Raw genomic sequence first — 25,173 nt, forward strand, 5'->3', positions numbered from 1 at the left:
TATCCGTTCGATTCGAATCCCGTTTTGTTCAAACAAATGGGATTCGAATCCTAATCACTCATTTTACAAAATAGTATGTACATATTGTATTTGTAGGATCTTTCATGGTGTTATTAATGCATAAAGGAATTGAGTCTTTGTAACAAACTCTGATTTTCTAATACCTATATTTTTCCCACCTGACAGTGTAAACCTTTGATTTTTCAAACTTAGATTGTTTTATCCAACAGAATTCATAGCTTGAAATATCTAAGGGTTACGGCATTGGGTTGCAAAGATATAGAGTTTAGAAAATCATAGTTTGTGACAAAGACTCAATTCCTTTTATTAACTTTAAACAAAGTTATCGAATATTTAAAACCATTCCCAATTGATTCAATTTTTCAGAAAGCTTTTCAAAGTATAATGTAGAGCAGTTGATTCATTGAATACAGGACCAAAGACTAGAAAGGTTTGTATATTTTTTGTAATTCTTTATAATCTAATATTCATTTTCCCCCTGACCGCATCAGTCATTATCAGAATCTATTTACCTCATTTCTTTTTTTGAACTGATTACTCGCCTCAAACTATTTTTTTTCTCCTTTTGTCTTTTCAAAGTATGAATTCTGCTGGATCAATTAATACGTTTTTAATATAATTAAAGGTTTGCACAAACAGGTTTCAAAGATTATAAATTGAACTATTAAAAGAAAAGGCGAGTAACCAGGTTCTTAATAATTATTTTATAAAAAACGGAATAAAAATTATCTAAAGCCCATGTTTGTGATTATAAACAAATATCAAATATTAAAAGACTAAAACGATTTACAAAGATAGAAGATTAAACTTTTTCTTAAGCTTAATTATATGTTATACATACAAAAACCTTATTTATGGTCATTTTACTTTTACTCTTTTTTAAAATTATTTATCGAATTTAATTTTTTCATTTTAGAACATTTTTCTCATTTTAGCGGTGGATTTTTCTTGGGTGGATTTATCTTTTAACGGGATTGTTTCAAAACCGGGTTAATCCACAATTTTATTACTAGTATTCAAATATGCTCCGAACACTTTATATTGCATCCCAGTTATTTAAAGAAAAAGATTGTTTTAAACCGTTCTCCACGAACCTGTACATTTTAAACATGGTATCATGGAGTACCGATTATTTAAAATCCTCATTTGCAGAAACATCGGATAGAAAAAAAGTCCTGTCATTTAATTATTTAATGATGGTTCATATTTTGCATTTACCTATTTTACATAATTATTTCTAAATTATTCTTTTGCATACTTTTCTCCTTTGACACATTATTCTTATTCATAGCTTCTTTATTCCTTATTTTTATTCTATTCATTATTTATTCATTGTTTAATAACTTTTATTTTGGAAATATTACAACTTAGTTACACAACTTTCGTTTCCTTCATTAATTTAATTTTATCTCTTCCCTGTGCCAAACAATTTCTTAATCATGCCTTTTCTTCACCTGATCCTTGACCCTTCCCATTTTAATTAGATATATTTTACAGTTTGAACTCGAAACTCGCTTTAAACTCTAATTTAATAATCTTTATATTTTTGCATTCTGATGGTGTAAACCTACCAAACCTTGACTATTTGATCAAAAATTCATAGTATTAAAGTTATACAACATCAGGTTGCAAAAGTATAAGAGATACAAAATTTGAGTTTGAGGAGAGTAATCACTTTCTTTCGTAATGAGAGTTCAATAACAATTTAGAGAACATTAACCTAACAAGCACCCCCCTACCTACTCGAATAAGGAGAATTATAAACAGATGTTCGTTCAAAATGCATTAACATTAAAATTTGCATACACGCAAATGTCAGAAATTAGAAACTTACTCATTTAGTTTTTATTTGAAAAGTCCTCCATTTGTGTATTTTATATTTGAAAAGTCATCCATATGTGTATTTTGTATTTGAAAAGTCATCCATATGTGTATTTTATATTTGAAAAGTCATCCATTTGTGTATTTTATATTTGAAAAGTCATCCATTTGTATATTTTATATTTGAAAAATTCCAATTTAAACAGATTTCACTCCTTTGACTTTATCTGCATTTCATTTAAACTCATCGTATCATTCATTTCATCGTATTATTTAAAAAATATTGTATAATTCATCTAAAATTCATTCAAATATCTACATTTCATCATAATTCTCGCACATTTATTCAAAATCTAAATTTCAATAATTTTTTAAGATCATCTTAAAAGTTTATGATTCATTCCAAAATTGATGTTTTGACTCCGATCTACATTTCATCCTAACCCATCATTTACTCTTTCCATTTGTTCATTAAACAGTTTTTATGATTCATCCAAAGATTCATTCATAGCTCCATCTAGACATTTCATCCTAAAATTCATTCAAATTATATATATAATGATTAATTTCATCAGTTTAACCTAAATATTTTTTTTTGTAATGAATTAAAAAATGTCTTTACTTTTATCCAAATTCAGCATGAATCATCTTAAAATTCCTGACTCATCTTTAGAATTCCTCCTATAATATCTCTTCAATTGATTCTAGTTTACCGTATTCTAATTAGAAAACTAAGCGTTTACTAATTAGCATGAAGCTTTAATTCTACCTAATCTTTCTCAGTAGTCAGTATATGCTTGACTGCAGTGCAATCTGATGAGAAATTAAAAAAAAAATCGTATTTTTGACTTGATTTGAACATTTTCGATTGTGGCAATAATAGTTAGTTTAAATAAAATACGTGAGTCATTTGTTGAAACCTGATGCTTTATTAGATATAGTCTTCTGCCCTTCATTGATATCTACTCAGCTCATATAGCAGCAAACATTTAACTTTGTGTCAAGGTTCAGATTTAAAGTTTAAATTTAAAATTGAAATAGTTATCTGCATATAACCCTAAACTGAATATGAAATAAGCTTAGCACTTTAGAACAGTAAATTATATATACTTTGCTTGTCTGTTAGTTTGTATGTTTGTATCCAATAAACGTCAAAATGGCTAAACCGAGGGACCTCACCACGTGGATTTAACGGTTCTGTCAATATATCAGAAAGCTTTGGCTTTCTATCACAATTTGACCCATTGTACATAATATTTTAGCCTTTTTTCTTTAATACTTTTTCATAAATATTTTTTTTCGGCATATACATTTTGAATGAAAAGTATAAAATAAACAAATCCGTAAGTTTAAAGATTGTTGAATTATAAACCAAAACACGTTTTATTTCAAATAAATGAAACCGAATGCTTCTCACTCTGGTTAGTCCGGATGTGTCAATTGACCCCAGGGAAGGTTTATGGATGCTCAAAATTTCAAAAAGTTGTCTCTAACTCTAAATAAAACAAAAAAATTGTAAATCGAAGAGAAATTTCTGATAGATTGAGCATCAATTATAATTTGAAGATTGAGTTGATTGAGTTTAAATTGTTGAGTTTAAATTGCCGAGTTTAAATTGTTGAGTTTAAATTGTTGAGTTTAAATTGCTGAGTTTAAATTGCTGAGTTTAAATTACTGCATACAACATGTATGCACTTTTTTTTCAACACAAAATACACATTATTTGTATTTAAAAAAAGTAAAATTCTGAAATAATTTGTGTTAAGAAACAGTTTTCCCCAAAACAAATCTACAGTTCCTTTAACATATTTAACTTTCCATAGTTTTCTTTTCTGTTCCTTAATGAAATGACAATTTGTCAAGGTAGATTAATGTGAAAATAGTTTAGTCACATTTTATTTGAGGAGGATCCCGGATCTTCTTTAAAAATATATTTTGTACTTTTGCTAATTTTTTAAGTTAATTTTTTACGTTTAAACTTTGATTTTTTTTACTGTTGGTTTATAGTTTAAGCCAGACCGGATATTTTTGCGGTTCCGGATTCGGACCCAGGGAACTAAAATGTCGCTAATTCATTCCTCAAATCCTGAACCATGTTACAACTTACACTGTTTTGTTTGAAAATGGTAAACAGGCAAATGTTTATTTTGAACCGGATGAAGAGAAAACATTTTGGTAAACATATTTTGAAACTTCCGGAACAACAGAATGTAAAATTTTAGCAAAAACAGCTAAACCATCGAAAATTATTTTAATACCAAACTTGGAAAGAAAAAAATGATAGATGTTTGTGAATCTATTTCATAATTTTTGGACTAAGGTTTTATCTTAATTCATTAGGCCCGGTATTATATAATACGTGATCAATTCTTTAAATTCTATTTTATTTAAGATTTTATTATTGTAAAGGATGGTGATAAACTACGGTTAAAATGGCATTTTTCCTCGGAGAGGAGAGTGAGTAAAATTATATAAAAAAAAAACGATAGGATGTTCTTTGTAACAATATTTTTCTGTTGTGAGTGGAGAAAGATTCCTGGAACCCTGATTAAAAAGGGAAAACATACGTTTATTTCAATTTTACCATTGTAAGGTTTTTTTCTGTTTAAATACATCATTTAAAGGAACTAGAACTCTCCCTTTAAACTCTAATTTTCCTTTATCTTTGTTACCTGGCACAGAATCTATTGAATTGAAGAGGTCATCGGTTCAAATCCTGAATCACCGATTCAAATCCTCAAGAATCTTTAACTTTGAAACCTAGTTAGTCAGGATTTGATCCGGTGGCAGGTAGTTCAGCGAACTCTCTCCAGTTTATTCAATTTCTTCCCTAAGGAAATAAACTTTTGATATTTTAAACTTTGACTATTTGATTTTGCAGAATTTAATATTCAAAGGTATTCGATATCAGGTTGCAATGAAAATAGGTTACTTAGAGAATTAGAAGGAAAGTAAATAGAGTCTTTGTATTTTACACAACAAAAAATATGATACAAAAAATATCTTGCATCCATTGAGGCATGATTTTCTCTTTCTTCTGGGCTGAAGGTTCAAAATTGCATGTTTTAATTTTGGTTTAAGGTAATATGGGTTGCATGTACGGAATTGGAGACAGACATTTTCGACATCGAATTTTGCACCAACTCTTCAAATAAAAGAGATTATATTTTATGTGTGGTGAGGTTGCACAAATATTGTACAATGTTCATCCGTACATACGGTCTTGTACCATTGTACATAAAGTACACATTTTTATATTTGACCACCAAAATCAAATGTGCACCAGTTTTAGAGTGATTTTCAACTTAGGACCTGTAAGATTACTTTATATTTATTTATTTATGAAGTTTTTACCAAAAAGATTACTAGATGCATTTGCATTATTAGTAAAAATAATTTTTTTTCTTTCTAAAGTCTAAATGTTCTTTAGGCCTGGGATTCATCATACTTCTGATAGTTTACATTCGATATTGGTAGATAAATGTGAGAGATTGTTTCACATTTATTTTAAAATGTTAAAAAATGTAGATTTTATATATTTTATCTTTAAAAATGAAATGTAGGAAATTGCTTGTACTTTTACCTGCAGGATAAGGCTCATTAGATTGTCAATTTTTAAAAAGTATTTTTTTTATAAATGCAAATTTTTATTTATTTGTTATACAAGAAAAATATAAAAAAAATATTTTTTTTTCAAAATTGATTAAAAAATTAGTTATGTATAAATACGGAAAAAAAATATTTTACTATGTATGAAAAAAAAGCATTCTTAAATATATGATTTAACAAGCCAAATGCACATTTTACTGTGCATTGAAAAACTTTCTTTAATATATAAACTAACAACCAGGATTTTAACCTTTTACATAAAGCTTTTCGCTGATAATGTACATGTTGTAAATATTATGTATTATCTGTTTAGGTATAATGGCGGAGTTGGTTGGAGCTGTTACCAAGGTTACAACAGGATTCTTAGAAGTTAACGCAATCTCTATAGGTAGGCTCTCATTAGATCTAATAAACAATCTCTATAGGTAGGCTCTCATTAGATCTAATAAACAATCTCTATAGGTAGGCTCTCATTAGATCTAGTAAACAATCTCTATAGGTAGGCTCTCATTAGATCTAGTAAACAATCTCTATAGGTAGGCTCTCATTAGATCTAGTAAACAATCTTTATAGGTAGGCTCTCATTAGATCTAGTAAACAATCTATATAGGTAGGCTCTCATTAGATCTAGTAAACAATCTCTATAGGTAGGCTCTCATTAGATCTAGTAAACAATCTAAATAGGTAGGCTCTCATTAGATCTAATAAACAATCTCTATAGGTAGGCTCTCATTAGATCTAGTAAACAATCTCAATAGGTAGGCTCTCATTAGATCTAGTAAACAATCTCAATAGGTAGGCTCTCATTAGATCTAGTAAACAATCTCTATATGTAGGCTCTCATTAGATCTAGTAAACAATCTCTATAGGTTGGCTCTCATTAGATCTAGTAAACAATCTCAATAGGTAGGCTCTCATTAGATCTAGTAAACAAGCTCTATATGTAGGCTCTCATTAGATCTATTAAACAATCTCTATAGGTAGGCTCTCATTAGATCTAGTAAACAATCTCTATAGGTAGGTTCTCATTAAACCTAGTAAACAATCTATAGGTAGTCTCTCATTAGATCTAGTAAACAATCTCTATAGGTAGGCTCTTATTAGAACTATTAAAAAATCTCTATAGGTAGGCTCTCATTAGATCTAGTAAACAATCTCTATAGGTAGGCTCTCATTAGATCTAGTAAACAATCATAGGTAGGCTCTCATTAGATCTAGTAACAATCTCTATAGGTAGGCTCTCATTAGATCTAGTAAACAATCTCTTTAGGTAGGCTCTCATTAGATCTAGTAAACAATCTCTTAAGGTAGGCTTTCATTAGATCTAGTAAACAATCTCTATAGGTAGTCTCTCATTAGATCTAGTAAACAATCTCAATAGGTAGGATCTCATTAGATCTAGTAAACAATCTCTAAAGGTAGGATCTCATCAGGATATTGTAAAAATCAAAATACAGTATGAAAATAAACAAAGGTACTAAGTCTTTGTTACAAACTCGAATTTTCTAATCCCTATATCTTTGTAATAATTTGATGTTTCAAACTATTGTAAAAATATTATTCTTTTAAATAGAATTCATAGTTTGAAATATCTGAGGTCTACTATATTGCGTTGCAAAGATATAGGGATAAGAAAATTTAAAAAAACTGAAATCCTTACAGACACAACTTATTTTTAAGACTGGAGTTATAGAAAAAAAATTTTCGGCCTTAATTCTGGAACTCCAGGCTCATCTTTAGATAGCCATGAATGGCGCATGACAAACTTGGAAATTTTCATTTTGTTGATTCCTCATTTAATAAAATCGTTCTTTCAGTTTTAAAAAAACATTTTTTTCTAAAATTTGTTCGAAAAAATAGTTCGTTCAGTAAAAAATATTGTTTTTTTTTAAAAGTTTGTTGGGAAAGTCGTTTGATTAGAAAATAACAGCGTTTTACTAAATCTTTCAGAAAAATGAGTTTGTTCAGCTTAAAACTATTGTTTTTCAAGTTGTTTCAATTAATGATATAGAAATCAAGATCCTTTGAATGTTTTTTTCATATTTTTTCCTTCGTTGTTAAATAATATTGTTTTTATCATTTCTCCTAACGATCCAAGTCGTTTGTCCATCGTTTGTTTTTTTAAACCATCAGTCACAAAAAAATTAGTTCGTTCACATAAACGATGCCCAGCTCTACTTAAAGTCCTTGAGTTCTGATTTTTTAAAATAACTTTTTTCATGTTTCGTTTTTTTTTCTAAAGTATAATTTTTTGCTGGTGATTGATTAGATATTTTCAACGATGAAATATATTCATCCTATAATCTTAGAAAAAAACTCTAAATTTTTAACAATTCTGACGAATAATAACTTGACTGTACTTTTCCCAATAAAATAGGAATTTTATATCTGAACCTCCCAAGCTAGTTGTAGACAGCAGAAAATCACGAAAGTGCAATTTTCATCATAAAATTGTATTGGAGTTCTAATAAAAAAAAAATGTTGAATATTTTAAAGAAAACTATTTAGATAACTGGGGATTTAAACTATTCTACAAGTGGACTACAAGTCTTCTAGTCTTTTGCAGTGTTCTAGTCACAGCCAGGTACAGAGGAATTCATGAAAATAAGATTTAGTAATTAGCTGGGATACAGGGGGATTCACGATACATGAGATTAAGTAATTAGCTGGGAGACAGGGGGATTCATGAAAATGAGATTTAGTATTCAGTTCGGAAACTGGGGGACTCAATATACATGAGAATTAGTAATAAGTTGGAATACAGGGGGATTTATGAAACATGAGTTGTAGTAATAAGCTGGGATACATGAGGATTGCTAAAACATGAGATTTTGCAGTTAGCTCGGATATAGGTGGATTTTTTTTTCTTAATTCTTTCATTTCAATTTGAATGGTATTTTCAGTATTTATTATGTATAAATATAATTAAGCCGTTTTTTGTTTTTAGACAATTCTTCGGTAGTCCGATCCAGTGTGATGCGGGGGCGGTAAGTAATATTTTAATACTGTAGGCCTGAGGACTTAGTAGTTGATGGTATTGTTGGCGCAATTTTAAGTGATCTAACAAAAATAGATTTTCAAAAACAGGTCTTTTTATGATTTATGTTTAGAGTCTCTTTGATCATATTTTGTTTGCTTATTTTCTGAATATTGTAAAAACCAGGTAGATACATTTTAAGAATAGAGAGTTACTTGAAAATGAGCTCACAATCCCTTTTTCTTTCTTGAATTTATTTTGCCTGGAAGTGAGAGATGTGAGGCAAGGGTTAGATCGAATTTCAATATTACATTTACTTCTGTGTATTGGTGTTCCACGTTTAGTTTTCAGCTTTATATTTTGAAAACGGGCAAATGTTTAATTTTAATATTTTGTTTCCAGATGAACCAAACCACTGAACTAACCAATCTAAATGTTGCATAGATAAGTGTTTTACACCAAGTAACTGCTTACATAGATATTGCTGCTATAGTATTTTTTTCTATTAACAATTTTTGTTTGTATGCTGAAAAGTGTTGACATCTGATAAGATTAAAGACGGTTTCAGTTGATCCAATCTAAGGTTGTATGTGGGTTAAGCTAGTTTAAAGAGTTGTTGAAGGGTCTAACCAGTTAAAAGTGGTTGCAATTGGCTGCATTTTATTTTTTTGTTTTTTAATAAAGTTTTAGACAATTTTTAAACAGATTCAATTGTGTTTTGGTCCAATTTTAGAGGGGTTTAGATGGTCTCTAACAATTTTTTTTATGATATACATTAGTGGTTTAATAAATCCTATTGGAGTATTATAGGAAAATAGATTAATTCAGTATCCGAAGGTTTTTATTTTGGTTTAGCTTGTTATATGGGATTTTATATTATTTATCTTGGTTAGAAGGAACTTAAATTTATATGTATTAACATATCCAACTGAAACAGTTCTTGTTAATGTCTAACAAAATATTGCTTTAGCTTTTTTTTGTGTTATGCACATTTAGATTCATTTTCATGCATTCTTCATGTTTTCATTTGCATTATTACTGCTTGGTTTATAAATTAAAAATATTTTTTTTTCATTTATACAGATCAAGTGGACTAGACTGTGGCATTAATGGGAAATATTTTTTATGATGAAATGTTTGGTTTAATAAATATTAACCATAATGTTCTGCTTGTTTATAGATTTAGGTTTAGAATAATTACCTTTTCAAGCAGTGTTTCGGATCCGTATTATTTTGATGCGGAGCCGGATCCGCATCCACGGATCCGCATCCGTGATGATGGATCCGGATCCTGACTCTGACACGGATCCGGATCCGGATGCCATGTGAGCATTTGCCGCTGAGTAATCCTAAAGTTAAAAATGTCGTCATTACTATTATATAAATGTAAACATTAAATTATTAAAGATAATTTTGAAAAATTTTCGTCATGTAAATAATACATTTACGAACCATTTTGATTTATTTATTCCATGGTTTTGGTTAATTTTTGGCGCTACGTTTCCTGATACGGATCCGGATCCGACCAAATGATACGGATCCGACCGGATCCGGATCCGGATCCGAAACGCTGCTTTCAAGTCAAACTCAAAAATGAAAGTTAAGCATATCTAAATAATCACGAATTTCTTTTAAAAAATGGGAAAAGCTTAAATTTCAGGTTTACCTTGTATCTATATATAAATAAAGCAGTAATCTCTGTTTGAGTGTCAGTCTGTTTGATCAGAAGATGACAGATTTTCCTCAGTTTTTTAATGGGAACCTCTGTCGAACCACAGAATGTTCTTAATTTGGCGTAAAAGCACTAAGTTAAATAATCAGACTTTTATTGAAAAAGTTTTGTTTCCAGGCAAATGCGGGTTCCCAAGCTATTAAACTACAAAGTCTAAAACCCATCTTCTCGGACTGAGTTTGAAATGTTGAAATGGGATAGTATGGTGGTTTCCATAATATACCGCAAATGCATAAAACCTCCCAGATTCATGAACAATGGAGGTTCTAGAGCCCTCTCCTCAGTACTATACTACACTCTGCAGTCTCAGCACTATAATATAGAAACCACTAAACAGGAGTAAACAAACTTACTCAGGCTTTCAAAACAAAAATAAGCTTGAATCAATAACACTAAAATCTAAATGTGCAAAGAGTTAATCTTAAGATGATAATACCAGTGTGCACATTTTTTATTGAGAACCGCAGTAAATCAAACAATAATGTTGTTTCAGCAATCAATCTCAACCCTAACGTATACAAATAAATAGCCCTACATTATTATTGTTACAAAACAGACTGAATATGCTGTACATTTCTAAAATGAAAATATTAAAAATTTAATTTGCAAATTGATTTCCATTTTATTAAAATACAGAAACGATGTTAAAACATGAAAAGGTACAAGCATCGCTTACGCTTTCTGAGATGTAATACACATCTTGATTTAAATTGATGAGTATGATCCAATCAGTACTGAAAAGACTGAACTTAAAGGGAGTGTTTGCGAAAAATGATAAGGGGTAAAGGCTTACGGCGAAAAATAAGAGCTTTTGATCGCTACTTATCTTACTTCTAGTTCTATCTGTTGCGTCTATAAGGAGAAAATTGTTAATAATGACCCATACCGAAGAACGTAGTGACCATACAAATTCAGAAAATTGCTACATTCAACTCGGATGGAAAAAATAAATTTAATTCCGAACAAATCATTTATATTACAACCAATAATCATTGATACTTTTTCGACGCATTTGTATATAGTTGATATTTCATGATATTTTTAATTTTTTATGATCTAATAGTTACTTTTGAAAACATTAATTACTGTTTCGAGGATTTTTGATATTGAAGACGACATTTTCACAATTTTCCAGGAATGTACGAAAATCCAGCTCCAGCGAAATATTATTTTAAAAAATCAAATCAAAAATATTATGAAATATTAACAATATACGAATGCCTTGAAAAATACTTGATGACTACTGTTTGTAATATCTGAATTAAATGTTTGGGATTAAATGTTTTTAACAATTTACTCCTTATAGACACAAATGATAGAAGTAAGATTAGTAGGAATCAAGAGCGCTTATTTTTCGTTGTAAGCCTATACCCCCTTTTATTTTTCGCGAACACTTCCTTTAAGTGACTGAAAAGTGATGAACAGTATGTTTTCAAAGTGTCATACTATCTAAATATTATGCTAATAGCCAACTCTAGCAAGTATAAAATGTTCAAATTTTAACTTGAAAATAGAAAAGTTTATATGTTTCCAGTTTAATTTAATTTTAGAGAATTAAAGTAAAATTACTGAAATGTAGGCAGTAATTTGAGTGCCATCATCTGAATATGGCGATGCTGGCTGCTTCTATAGTGAAATCCCTAGGAATCCTTTAAATCATACTCATGGAGACAATTAGAAAACAGTCTTATCCTTATCCTTATCCTTATCCTTATCTCATATCCAACAAACCTGCTACAAACCTTGTTTAAAACCATTGTTACATAAATCTTGATTATTGATATTATTGGATCAGGACAACTCATTGAACCCTCAGGGATATCAATAGATACCTGGAGCTGTAAATTATCCTATAAGGCGGTAGGGATTGGGGAGGAGATTTTTCTAAAATCTTTTTAAAAAATTATGATTTTTTTAAAACTTTTGAGTTCAAGTGACAGAGTTTGACAACTTGATAAGTTACAAGGTTGCATGATTCAAGTCAAGACTATCACTTGATTGAAATTCAAGTTTAACAATTTATAAAGAACACACAACTCATGAGGCATAGAAAAATTAAGTAAATGAAATATTTACATAAATTCAAAGAAAACATATAGACAATTAAGTGTTTTAAAAATTTGACCAATCAGAAATGAATTCATTAACACCAAATTCATCTTTTAACATTTGAATTATACTTTTTGCTGACAATTTTTTGTTAGCAAAACATTCAAATTGAAATTGATATAATATTGTTTATGCTAAATTGGAGGATAAGGATTAAAAATAAAACTCGGTGAATTTGTCCACCTTTTTATTGTACCCAACAATTATTTTCAAAAAAATGATGTGAGCAAATATAAATAATTAATTCTATATGCCATTGGCAGGTTAGTAGGGTATGATAAATACATGACACAACAGCATTTGGGAAATTTTCCAGATACCCAGGCATTGGGAAATTTCCAATCATTTGAGAAATTTCCAAAATGTTAAAAATATACCACCCTCAAATATCTGTAGGTATTTGGGAAATTTCTCAGATACCAAGTCATTTGGGAAATTTTCCAGATACCCAGGCATTTTTGAAATTTCCCAGATACCCTGGCATTTGGGAAATTCCCCAAATTCCTACATGTATTTGAGGGTGGTATATTTTTAAGATTTTGGAAATTTCTCAAATGACTGGAAATTCTTTAAATGTCTGGGTATTTAGCGAATTTCTCAAATGCCTGGGTATCTTGAAAAAATTCCGGTCATTTGAAAAATTTCCCAAATCTTAAAAGTATACCGCCCTCCAATATCTGCAGGTATTTGGGAAATTTTTCAGATACCCAGTCATTTGGGAAAAATTCCAAATCCCTGGGTTTTTGGGAAATTCCTATTTTTGACATTTTTGATAATTGCTGTCACTCCCTCGATAAATATATGCCCTGGTATATTAAGAAAGCTTAATTGCACTGTAACTTTATCTATGTCTGGCAAACTTGCTATGAACACCTAATGACTATTATTACTTTCAGCCAACACTCTCAAGCAATCTTGGGGAATCCTCATCACATTTTCCCTTTTCTGCAGATTTAAGTTCTATGTTGGGATATTGATTTTTTGTGTGAAAATATTATCATACCAGCATCATAAATTATAATAACGTTACCTCAAATAAGGAAATTATAAATAGGAAGCTAAAAAACAAAAAGCTAACTAAAAAGAAAGATTGAATTTCAATGGTAGTAAAATAAAACAGATAAAAAACTGAAGTTTAAAATCTCCTCCACCCTGTGTTTCCAGTCTCCGGCTCTGCTCATCATTTGCACTGCACTTGTTTGTGGCAGGCAATCCTTACTTCACGTCAACCATGGTTTCCAACCTTCAAACCTTGACACCATATTTCCCTGACCATTCTTTTAAAGGGTGCCATCAAAGATTCACACTGGTTCATTCTTAAAATTTATAGGCTGGTGGAAAATGCCAAGCTAGCTAGTAGAGATGTCAACGATAGTGTAACATAACGTAAAATGTACGTTTTTGTACGTTACGTTGTTACGTTTGGATATATTCTATATAACGTGAACGTTAAACATTAACGTTATAGGAGCTCATACCTAACGTTAACGTTAAACGTTAACGTTAGAGGAATATACCCCCAACGTTAGCGTTTTGTGGAAATGTAACGTTATTTTTCTAATATCTACAACTTTTTTGACCATAACGTAAAGAAATGTTTTGTTTCCAAGGGGAGCTTGAAAGTCTAACGTTTGAAAAATGAATTGTGATTTGATTGCATATCGTAACGAAAGGATTTCTATTTCAAAGTTCAACTTAAAAAAAGTTTAACGTTGTATAACTGAAAAATGCATTACTGTTTATGAAAACGTTTTGAAACGTTTTCCCTTATAATATAATGAAAAATTCAACGTTGCAGAAATGGGTTATTATTTCAATAATCAGGAAACGAAAGTTTTTTTTTACAGTGTAAAATTTCAATAATGTAACGTATAACATTTAAAAAAATGTAATTCTGTAACTCATAATGTTTCATAACTTTTCTCTGAATACTAAATTGATTAGTTTAACGTTAAATATATGTGTAATGAAAATGTTGTTCAAAAAACGTTAGACTGTGAGGGCTGAGCTTAATTTCAAAAGTGTAACAATAATTCTGTCAATCAAAACATTTCAAAACGTCTCTAATATATCAATGTAAGAGATTCGACTGATGATTATAAGAGCAAAGACTTATGGTTTTTCATTTTAAGTTCAAAGAAAATGAGTTTATGCCAAAAACTCTAATTTTCATTTAATATATCTTTGCAACCCGATGTCGTAGACCATTAATATTGAAATATACAAGGTTTAAACCATCGGGTTGGAAAGATATAGGGATTAGTAAATTTGAAAAAAAATTAAGTGTAAACGAGTTTTTTTGTAACATGCTACTAGTGAAAATTCAAATCTTATAAATGTTTCTTGGACATTAAAGGTTTTTGATTTGCCATTGTTTGATGAAACCCACTAAAACTCTGGAAAAGGAAGACGACATTAAGAAATTTTACATGTGCATTTTCTGTTATAAAGCAAATGATTTACTAATTGCAAAAAAATCAACTTATTAAGTGGAAAGGGTCTGTGAACAAACACAATTGCTGTGTTTCATGTTTATTTGACTACTTGAAATCATAACTTCAGTTGGCATGGTTCATGTTTTAAGTTGAAAAATTCAGAAATGTAGATACTTACTAAAATGCAAAAATCTTTTATCAAATGGAAAATGCGTGTTATGTTTTATTCATCAATAGATTTTTACGAGACTTTAGAATAGAAATAAAACTGATTTTTTAATCGATTTTTTTAAAAAGAAAAAAAAGTTGAATAATTTTATTTCTCGTTGTTTGTGTTAAAAAAAATTTAGCACTTGTCTTACTTTATTTGGTATTTTTAACCCCAAACATGAACTCTGAAAACATATTCATTGTGGTCTGTAAACTTAAGCTAATGCCGCTTTTTAACTCACTTTGTAAGTAACATAAAAAAAACACAAAAAGAACTAAAAATTCGCCACAAATTATAATTTTCTAATCTCATACATCTTTGCAAGCTGGTGTTGTAGAATTTTTTTTGTGGCCTTATGGTGAAAACGCAGCGACTTCCGGTGGGCGGTTGGCTCTATTCCAATATTGATCACCCATACTGAACATGCCACTCCAAAATGTAAGGTCACTTGAAATTACGTCTCTAGTCCCTTAAAGACACACTTTGAGTTGTAAGTCTAATGCTAAAAACTTTCATTTACAAATTTTTAAAATCTTTAAACATAATAATATTATAACATCTTTATATTGCATAATGCATATTCTTCTACACATTCTCTAAAAAGGTTAACAATACAACAGCAACATACAGGGTGAGTAAAAAAATGTACTTATCACGGAAAAATTCTCGCAATGCTTTCATTTAGAAACAATATTATTTTAATAAAGTCTAACGTTAGAAACATTAAGGCTTGAACAACGCAACGTATAGAAATTTTTTTCAAATCTTTCTTAGAAACGAAACGAATAAACAGTTTTGATTGTCAGTTGTAAAAAAGTGTAACAAAAAAGTTTTCACAATAACGTTTCGATAAATCGTAAAAGGTGCATTTTAGTAAAATTTCTAAACGTAGTTAAAAAAGTTTATATTGGAAAAGTTAAGATAAAACGTAACGTTAACAAAAAATATTTTTTGCACTGAAATGCATTGTAACGTACAGAACTATGCCCCAATGACGTTTTATTAAAGCAAAACGTTTGTCATCTTTTAGATCTCAAACCAAGTGAAAGTGTAACGTAAGGTCTCTGAAAATATTTACCTTGCATGAATGTGGAACGTTAAAATATTGTGGTTTCATTACATACGCTTTAACGCAACGTTGGGAAAGTTTTTTAAAACGGGAAATGCAAAAGCGTAACGGAGCTTACTGTTTTTCACAACATTTACTAAAGCTTAACGTTGTATAAGGTATTCAAGTGCAGAAAATTCATAACGTAACGTTACTCTATGCCATAAAATTTCATAATGTGCAACGTAACGTTTCAAACGTTAATACTTTTGATGAACACTATCGTAACGAAAGCTAAAATATAGAAAAATCAAAACGTTGACATCTCTACTAGCTAGGCATAAGAATTACAAAAAAGTTGCTCTGATCAGCTTGGCCATTTTGACAAACAAACCAATGCCTAAGCAGAGAAGCCAAATATATAAGTACATATATGTATGTAGATGAAAATTGACCTTGCCTTTTTTCCAGAATTTGATTCAGCAATGAAACAGATAATTTTTTTGGCACTCTTAAAATTGAATAATTTATTAAAATTGGAATTCTTAAATTTAAATTTTTGTTTTGAATGCCAATCAAATCTGCCATTGAAGTTTAAACAATAAAAAAGAGCAAGAAGTAAATGATGGTTATAGACAGTATTTTGGGGAACCTATAGCTTGTGATGCAGGAACGGTAGGCCAAAATGTTGTTTTATTTTTTTGAACATTTTTGCATGAAATAGTAGCAGTTGTAAATTGAAGATGGAACTTTGCCCGTTTTCAAAATATTTAGTGAAATCTATTCTTATTATGACATCTAGAGAAGGTTGTGAGTGTTGAATTACTGGCTAATTGCGTTGTGGGTTTCTATGTTGGCACTGTTTTGAAGTTTAACCAAGTTTCCTCGAAGCTAATTTTCTGAAATGTTTAAAGTTAAAACTATCTAATTTAAGTTATTACGATGTGATAACTTTTCATAATTACAGAGTCTGTTATTAGGTAAGCGCTGAAGTTTATAAAGAAAATATTTATTTTTATAAAAAGGAGACATATTTCTTTAAGTTTATTCAAGCTTATATGCTTAACCTAGATAAGGGGAGAATTTTTTCAAAAAAAACTATTATAATGGTTTTAGACTTAAGATTTTCATTTCAGCAATGAGATTTTTTTCATTTCCAATGAATGTTCATAGTTAAGTTCTTCCTTTTAACTTGAAACTCTAAACTTATTGGAGGAGGTATTAATTGGATTTTCGCTTAGAAAAGTAAATATTTAATTTACTTTCAATTTATTTCTTGACATGAAATTTAAATCTGTCACGAAACCTTGGCATAAAAAAAGTTTTTCTGTTTTTTTTTTGTTTTTTTTTAGCAATACATTTTGAATATGTAACCCCCTTGAGAAGTACTGATGTATAAGCCTGAAGTTAGAAAGCCATAGTACAGTACAGTACAGTACAGTACAGTACAGTACAGTATAGTACGGAATGGCAAAGCATTTTACCATATTACTGCTATGTGAACTTTTTAGCAGAATGTACTTAAGAAATAGTGATCAGTGCTGGATCTACTGTTAACTAGTGTACTCTAGGTTAGAGGGAGTACTCGTAGAATGTACTGGAAAGGTATTACTAGATGTACTATAAACTAGTGTGCTCTAGGCTAGAGGGGGTATTTGCAGAATGTACTGGAAAGCTACTGCTGGATGTACTATAAACTAGTGTACTCTAGGCTAGAGTGGGTATTTGCAGAATCTACTGGAAAGCTACTGCTGGATGTACTATAAACTAGTGTACTCTAGTCCTAGAGGGGGTATTTGGAGAATCTACTGGAAAGCTACTACTAGATGTACTAAAAACTAGTGTACTCTAGGCTAGAGGGGGTATTGAGCCGAATGTACTAAAAAACTACTACAAGATGTACTATATACAAGTGTACTCTAGGCTAGAGGGGGTATTGAGCAGAATGTACTTGAAAGCTATTGCTGGATGTACTCGACCTTCAATATACCACGTGAGTACAAAGGAGCGTGCTCTGCTGGAGATCAGGTGAGATGACCGACTGTGAAAGGTTGAAAGAGATTGTCAAAGGTGTCTATAATACATTTATTTTTATCAATAAAGCTATTAAATTTTGATCCGGATCCTTAATGCGCGCTGGAATAAAATCCGGATCCTGATCCAGGTCATGAACTTTTCTTTCTGAATTTTTTAACTAAGCAGAATTGTCAAATTTTTTCATCAGATCAGATTTGAGTTTTGGGAGTTTTTGTAGTTTTTTGTTGATTATTTGCCGTAGATCCGCATATTTTTGCGGATTTTGATTCAGATTCAGGAATTTAAAATCTTGCGGATCTAAATGGATCCTACTGATTTTTTTCAGTAGCTTGTACATTTTTGTGTAAAAATCATTTAGATATATTCGTTTCTCTTTAAATTGAAAACCTTTGGCGTTTTTTCTATCTAAAAAGCTTCAAGTCCTGTTTTTTTTTCTAGAAAACCTCTGGTCATGCTTTTCTACAAATTCCCTCCGCTTTCTTTTTAGAAAACTTTTGTCATTTTTTCTTCTTAGAAAACCACTGACTTTAATTTTCCTGAAATTCTCCGATTGTGTTAATTCCTGAAAATAAATGTCTGTGTTATTTCCAGAAATATCTGACCGTGTTTTATTTTTCTAAAACCTCTCTTAAAACATCCCACTGTGATTGATTTCTGAAACCTCCTCTTTAAAAGATGTTGTTTTAACTCTTTGACATATATTTAATTTGGAGATTCATTACTTCTAACAAACGGTTCTCCCCTAGCTAAAGTTTAAAATTTTAATACCAACTAAAATTCAAATTAAGGCGACTATGAGTATTCTAGGTTACAACTTACATCCTAATAAATTCTAATGTTTGTTTAGGATACAAATCTCAACACCATAGTGTACAACTCCTACTACCAATGGGTTCCACTTTTTCTCATATTTTTGGCAGTTATCTTTTACCTTCCCAGGTAATGAAGGAGTTTATAGCTTCTATATTTATGAAGAAGTAATCTCTGTTTGTTTGAAACTCCGATCATAACTTATGAACCCTGGGCCGATTTGCCTCATATTTAGATTGGGGATAGTATCAAAGGAATGTTCTTAAAAATCCAAGTTGAGTGGGTTGACTTTTAATAGTAAAGTGTCCAAGCAAAGCTGGGTTTTCAAGCTAGTATTAGTATATTTATATGCTGTTTGGATGTTTAAAAAAGAAAAGCTTTGGTTGAAATTTAATAAAGCTATATAATGTAGTGTATAAATACATACTTAATATTATAGTTGTAGTAAAAGGATTCAGCTAAGAACTACAAGGATATAAAATGTTTTATTTTTCTGCTCAATTAATTAAAACTGTTAAGTATGTTGTATTACACCCACAGAAAAATTAAACTTAATGCTGAGTATGCTCGTTTAAGATTATTTAAAGACACAAACTGACCATGAATACCTTGAGTTACAGACTAGGTTCGGCGTACTATACAATTACAATTATTTTATCACTTATTTATTATTTTTCAACACCCTCTAGGTGTCTCTGGCTGCTCTGGGAGGGAGGACTCATGAAGTTCTTTGGAAAGGGAACTACAACAAGGTTTGTTGATTAAGAAAGGGAAATGAACAGGTCAGGGAAAAGAGTAGGGAAAATGACGAGGGCAGGGAAAGGGAACAGGGAAATGAAAGTACAGGGAAAATGAAAAGGTCAACAGGAAAAGGAAACAGACTGGGATTGGACAGGGAAAGGAAAAATGAAAAGGACAGAGAAAGGGAAAGTCAATGCAAATAAAAGGAATTATAGAGGAAAAAGGGATTAGGAAGAAAAAGAAAATTAAATTAAAAGGAAAAGGAAAGGGAAAGGAAAAAGGATCAGAAGAAACTCTGATTTTCTAATCCCTATATCTTGCTACCCAATGTCGTAGACCTTAGATATTTCAAATTATGAATTAGGTTTGATCCAAGAATCTAAGTTTGAAATATCAAAGGTTTACATCATTAGGTTGCAAAGATATAGGAACTAGAACATTTATTTGAGGGGATTTGTAGATAAGACTCAAATAAATTATTTGTTATTTGTTTCCTATACTACCTGCATCTTGATTGGATTTGAAAACTAGATATGTTTCCACAATAAAATTTCAATTTCTAACTTTGTTACACATTGTATAATTTATGTAGATTGGATGGAACATTTCTCCTGGGTGNCAAGAGAGCACTAAAACTTGTAGAAATGTCCATAAACGGATATTAATTTTTAGGTTTATTGAAGACCAGGATGAGAAAAGGGAGAAACTGGTTCAATTCTTCTGCAGAAATATCCACAACAAGTAATGAGCAACTTCCTTTAATTTTTAATTAAATTTTATTATTTTTCATTCGAATTTTGTTTTGTAATTGTCATTTGTTTCATTAAAGGTACAACATCTACTTTTGCGGGTTCATTTTCTGTGAGTTTCTGAATTTCATCATTGTTATTTTTCAGTTCTACCTAACACACAGGTCAGTTTCATTTTTATATTTTTAAATAAAATTTTAAGCTAAAAATTCGTTCATCTAGAATTATTTTATAAATAAGGGAACTTGATCTACTGTAAGAGGATTGTTTACGAAATTTCTAACTTTAAATGTTTTGAGGGTATCGTTGTGAATCGAACTCGAATGGAGTTTCACTTCAAATTACGTCTCCAGTCCCTTTAAACATTTCCTTCGACCGTACCATCGGTTTTATTCTTGACTTTCAAATTTCCGTATAATATATGTTATATACAAGCTGAAGTGCCTAACGTTGCCCGTGGAATTTTTTAAAAATACAAGAAATTAGACATCGGGGGGAAAATCGATTTTTTTAGCCTATGGAACCTCAGGGTACCCATGGGCTTCCTAAAAAAATGCCAGACAGTTTGAACAAGCCGTTTGGCCAGCTGTAACTAACATAAAAATTTTGGGCGAAGAACTTTATTATATAGCTATATAAATTTGAACTTGATTTGATTTTAGGATAGAATTACAGAATTCTAGAAACTTATCTGAATATTTAAACTTTTCAATCTTAAACAAAACAAATATTCTTTAACATTATTCATTATCAATAGATTTTTCAATTATTGAAAGAATAAGAAAAGTTTGATATTTCCAGATAGAAAAAAGTTGTTTCTTTTTTTTTCTCAAATAATAGAAAATCTGACAAGTATAAAAAGCATGTCTGTTCCAAAGGGGGTTTTGTCATCTTAAGTAAAATTGATTATTATAGAAAATAGAAGAAACGCATTAATTCTAAGGACAATCGTCTCAAAATATCATTTCTAATCCTTAAAACTATGTTAATATAAAAGCTTTTTACCTTCAGGTTTAATGTATATAAGGATTAGAAATTATAGTTAGTGTCATATAACCTGGGATGGGAACTTTTGAGTGGATAAATAGTCAATCTCGAACGCTGGATAATCAATGCTTGATCCCTAGATTAAAGTTATCCCTGCAGGGTATGACTAATGACCATCACGGGATATCGAATAAGAATTAATTTAATCGGTAGGTCTGCATCCCGAAATTCATAAAACAAAAGGTTCTGACTTCAGAGCTGGAAACTTTTGAATGGTGGATATCGGGATTAATGCTTGATCCACTCTTCTACTTAATCTCCAGATTAAATATTGCTTATTGTCCTCATGAATTTAATCTCCAGATTAATTAATAGATCGGGATTAAGGATATCACATTCTAAAGTTCCCAGCTCAGGTCTTTTGAGCATTTTGTTTGCCCAAATTTTAAGACTAATCGGTTTAAGCGTTAACAACAAACGCAATTATTAAAAGAAAAAAGAAAATATTTAAAATTATATTTCCCTTTTCATATTTCTGTTTCTACGATGAAGAGTTGACTATCTCAACTGAAGACTGCAGTGTTTTCTATGTTAATGGTCCAACTGCCTCCTAGCATACTTCTATTGTTGCATTTTCTTATTCCAGAATTCTCATCTTCTGATAAATTTAAACTTCGTAGAACAGAGAAATTTAGAGCTAAATTATTAATCCTGCAAAGTAAAACTTCTCAACTTTTTTCTATTTTGTTTAGCTTGTTTTAAATATATTTAATAAAGATGAAACTTGGAACCATTTGAATTAAAAGATTTGTGGTATTTATTTAATTTTGCTAAAAAATATGCATCTATTTCTATTTTCAAAATAAAAATAGTACAGTTACATAATAGAAAAGTAATGTTGGCATACAACATTTAACCTTTTATTATTCAAGTTGTTGCATTTTTTCTGGCTAACTTATGTTTAAAAATTGATCTATTCTATTTAATTCTTACTTTAGATTATGATATTAAGTTTAGTAGTAGACAAATGTGAAAATAAACCAAAATATCTGCAACATAAAAAATACAACGAATATTAAATTTTCAAGTAGTTCAAAACATAATAAGAAATCTATATAATAAAAAGACATTCGTATATATGTTCCCAATACCTGTCCAAACGGCTTGACGGAATGGGCTGACATTTTTTGAGGGAACCCAGGGGTATCCCGGGGGTAATATAAGCTAAAAAACATTTAAAATTAGTTTTTTCAAAAAAATTTTCCACGGGCAACGCTGGGCACTTCAGGTAGCATTTAATAATTCGCAAAATTTGTATGTTTTTAATTTTTGCAGGTTTTTGCACAGTCGGTATATAGACTACGGGTTCAAGGTAATTTTTTTGTCAAAAAAATGTTGTATTTAAGAATAAAGAAGTATTTCTGCATAACTTTATTCTGCTGGAAAACAAAACAAGTATTATAAACCAAAAATCATAATAATTAATATTGATTCAATAGAACTCAACCTTTTAAACAAATTTTCCCTTAACTCATTAATAAAGTTTCCATTATTTGAGGGAAAAGTATTGTTTATGCTGGATAAAGTTTAGAAAAGTATTGTAATGTTTATGCTGGATAAAGTTTAGAAAAGCATTGTTTATGCTGGATAAAGTTTAGAAAATTATTGTTTATGCTGGATAAAGTTTAGAAAAGTATTGTTTATGCTGGATAAAGTTTAGAAAAGTATTGTTTATGCTGGATAAAGTTTAGAAAAGTATTGTTTATGCTGGATAAAGTTTAGAAAAGTATTGTTTATGCTGGATAAAGTTTAGAAAAGTATTGTTTATGCTGGATAAAGTTTAGAAAAGTATTGTTTATGCTGGATAACGTTTAGAAAAGTATTGTAATGTTTATGCTGGATAAAGTTTAGAAAAGTAGGCAGAAATACCTTTCCTCCTCCCAATGCCCGGCCGTGAGGATTAACGAGGGTAATAATAGAAGAAAACTAAATTTCTTCTTTACCATGATTTGTTTAGGTTTGGCAGTACTATCTACTACCTCCTGAGGAACAACAGATGCCTGGTGTTATTAACCCTATGTGTTATACCTTCCCTAGGATAGGTAATATATCCTTCCTTAAACCTTCCCTGTATAGGTAATATATCCTTCCTTAAACCTACCCTACCCTCGATATATTTGTTTTGTTTAAAAGATGTAAAATTTAATTATCATGAAATGAAACGGGAAAAATAAACAGCTAGGCCCCCTTGCTTTAGCAAAGAGACACTTAAATTCTATTGACATAACGTATTTTGTTAACGTTAAAATAATTTTCTAGAATATTGTTTTTATGCTATGAGTTTCTAGAATATTGTTTTTATGCTATGAGTTTCTATTTCTGAAGCTCAAAAAAGTGATCGTTCTGATGCGTTTAAAGGAACTGTAGTTGTATTTCAAGTGACCTTAAAGGGGGCATACCCGATCCTTGATCAGACAAATTATTCAACTATTTGTTAATGTTTAGCTTCTTGTGACTACTGGAGATGGGGTACAGGTGGACAGCAGGAGTCCATTAATGCGATCTGTATACTTGCGCTTAATATCATTAATGATAAGGTTGGTTATATTTTACGATTTTATAAATGAGGCTGATCAGTGAACAGTCACTTCAAAATCTAATTTTCCAATCCTGATGTTTTTACAAACTTTGGTCAAAACTAACGTGTTGTTAGTCCCAGGATAAAGCAGTTATCTGTATCTTACAGTGAGATCCAGAAAACTTTGGAATTTGAAGACGACTTTTAGACTCAAGTTTTGACTTTAAATTGTCCATTGAACATGATACACACCAATATTGCAGTGAAAACAGACCCATTTGACTTAATAAACATATTAATAAGTTACTAGTCCAACTTTTTGCTTCGTAACAACATCTAATATTGCACAGTATTCTGGTTCTTACAGTATGTCGTCAAAGGAATAAATGTCTCCTAGATATCTCGTGGTTAAAACTTAGAACACAGTGGGAAAAACTTGATTTGAGGGATCAAGCCCTTGATCCTTAAATCAATAAGTTGCAATAGTCGAAACTGAGCTCTAGGATTGAAGATTAGCGTTATTTTACACTAAAGTTTCGACCTCTGTTGTTACCTTTTACATTTTAATCTATACAAATTAAATTGGCTGTTTTTTTAAATATCTGCATTTTTTCTGAAAACTTTTTTATGACTCAACCCGTATTTAGGTATTCCTAGTGCTGTGGTGGTGGTTCATATTTGTTTCAATTATCTCATTCATAAGGCTAATCTACCGAGGTATACAGTGTAGGTAAATATATTCTATATATTCCTCTAGGCTAATCTACCGAGGTATGCAGTGTAGGTAAGTATATTCTATATATTTCTCTATACCGAGGTATACAGTGTAGGTAAATATATTCTATATATTCCTCTGGACTAATCTACCGAGGTATTCAGTGTAGGTAAATATATTCTATATATTCCTCTAACTAATCTACCGAGGTATACAGTGTAGGTAAATATATTCTATATATTCCTCTAGACTAATCTACCGAGGTATACAGTGTAGGTAAATATATTCTATATATTCCTCTAGACTAATCTACCGGGGTATTAGTTTAGGTAAATATATTCTATATATTCCTCTATACCGGGGTATACAGTGTAGGTAAATATATTCTATATATTCCTCTAGACTAATCTACCGGGGTATTCAGTGTAGGTAAATATATTCCATATATTCCTCTAGACTAATCTAAGGACGTATGCAGCTTTTGTAGGTAAAGATATTATTTTTTTATCAGTAAGTAATATTTTCTCCCCAACTGTTTCGCTACTTAGCGATTTCCCTAAAGACCTAATATATGTACCGTGTGGTATTTCTCA

The 25,173-nt window shown here is 30.3% G+C and overlaps 1 protein-coding gene across 3 annotated transcripts; it reads left to right on the forward strand.

Moving 5' to 3' along the window:
* Window positions 1-358: 358 nt before the first annotated feature.
* LOC111696611 (innexin inx2) lies at window positions 359-24,617 on the forward strand. 3 transcript variants are annotated; one of them, XM_023466257.1, is made up of 14 exons: window positions 375-451; window positions 4,252-4,299; window positions 5,765-5,839; window positions 7,960-8,035; window positions 8,399-8,438; window positions 17,887-17,991; window positions 18,848-18,939; window positions 19,500-19,562; window positions 20,224-20,292; window positions 20,381-20,464; window positions 22,623-22,659; window positions 23,305-23,389; window positions 23,793-23,884; window positions 24,513-24,617. In XM_023466257.1, the coding sequence occupies exons 2-14, from the start codon at window positions 4,275-4,277 to the stop codon at window positions 24,597-24,599; spliced, it is 930 nt and encodes a 309-aa protein (XP_023322025.1). In that variant the 5' UTR covers window positions 375-451; window positions 4,252-4,274; the 3' UTR covers window positions 24,600-24,617. The 3 variants fall into 3 exon arrangements, with proteins under 3 accessions (XP_023322026.1, XP_023322025.1, XP_023322027.1); XM_023466259.1 differs by lacking the exons at window positions 375-451; window positions 4,252-4,299; window positions 5,765-5,839; window positions 7,960-8,035 and adding exons at window positions 11,740-11,804; window positions 11,956-12,020; window positions 13,434-13,477; window positions 16,599-16,638 and having other exon boundaries at window positions 8,415-8,438; XM_023466258.1 differs by lacking the exon at window positions 4,252-4,299 and having other exon boundaries at window positions 359-451.
* Window positions 24,618-25,173: the final 556 nt, after the last annotated feature.

Source organism: Eurytemora carolleeae, unplaced genomic scaffold (genome assembly GCF_000591075.1).
Source record: "Eurytemora carolleeae unplaced genomic scaffold, Eaff_2.0 scaffold185, whole genome shotgun sequence".
NCBI classification, from domain to species: Eukaryota; Metazoa; Arthropoda; class Copepoda; order Calanoida; family Temoridae; genus Eurytemora; species Eurytemora carolleeae.

Excerpts from the sequence above, each read along its gene's own strand:
- LOC111696611 (XM_023466257.1), top strand. The coding sequence starts at position 4,275 with ATGGCATTTTTCCTCGGAGAGGAGA. Across the intron at positions 17,992-18,847 it reads CGTGCTCTGCTGGAGATCAG|GATACAAATCTCAACACCAT; the intron begins GTGAGATGACCG and ends ATGTTTGTTTAG. Across the intron at positions 20,293-20,380 it reads TGCAGAAATATCCACAACAA|GTACAACATCTACTTTTGCG; the intron begins GTAATGAGCAAC and ends GTTTCATTAAAG.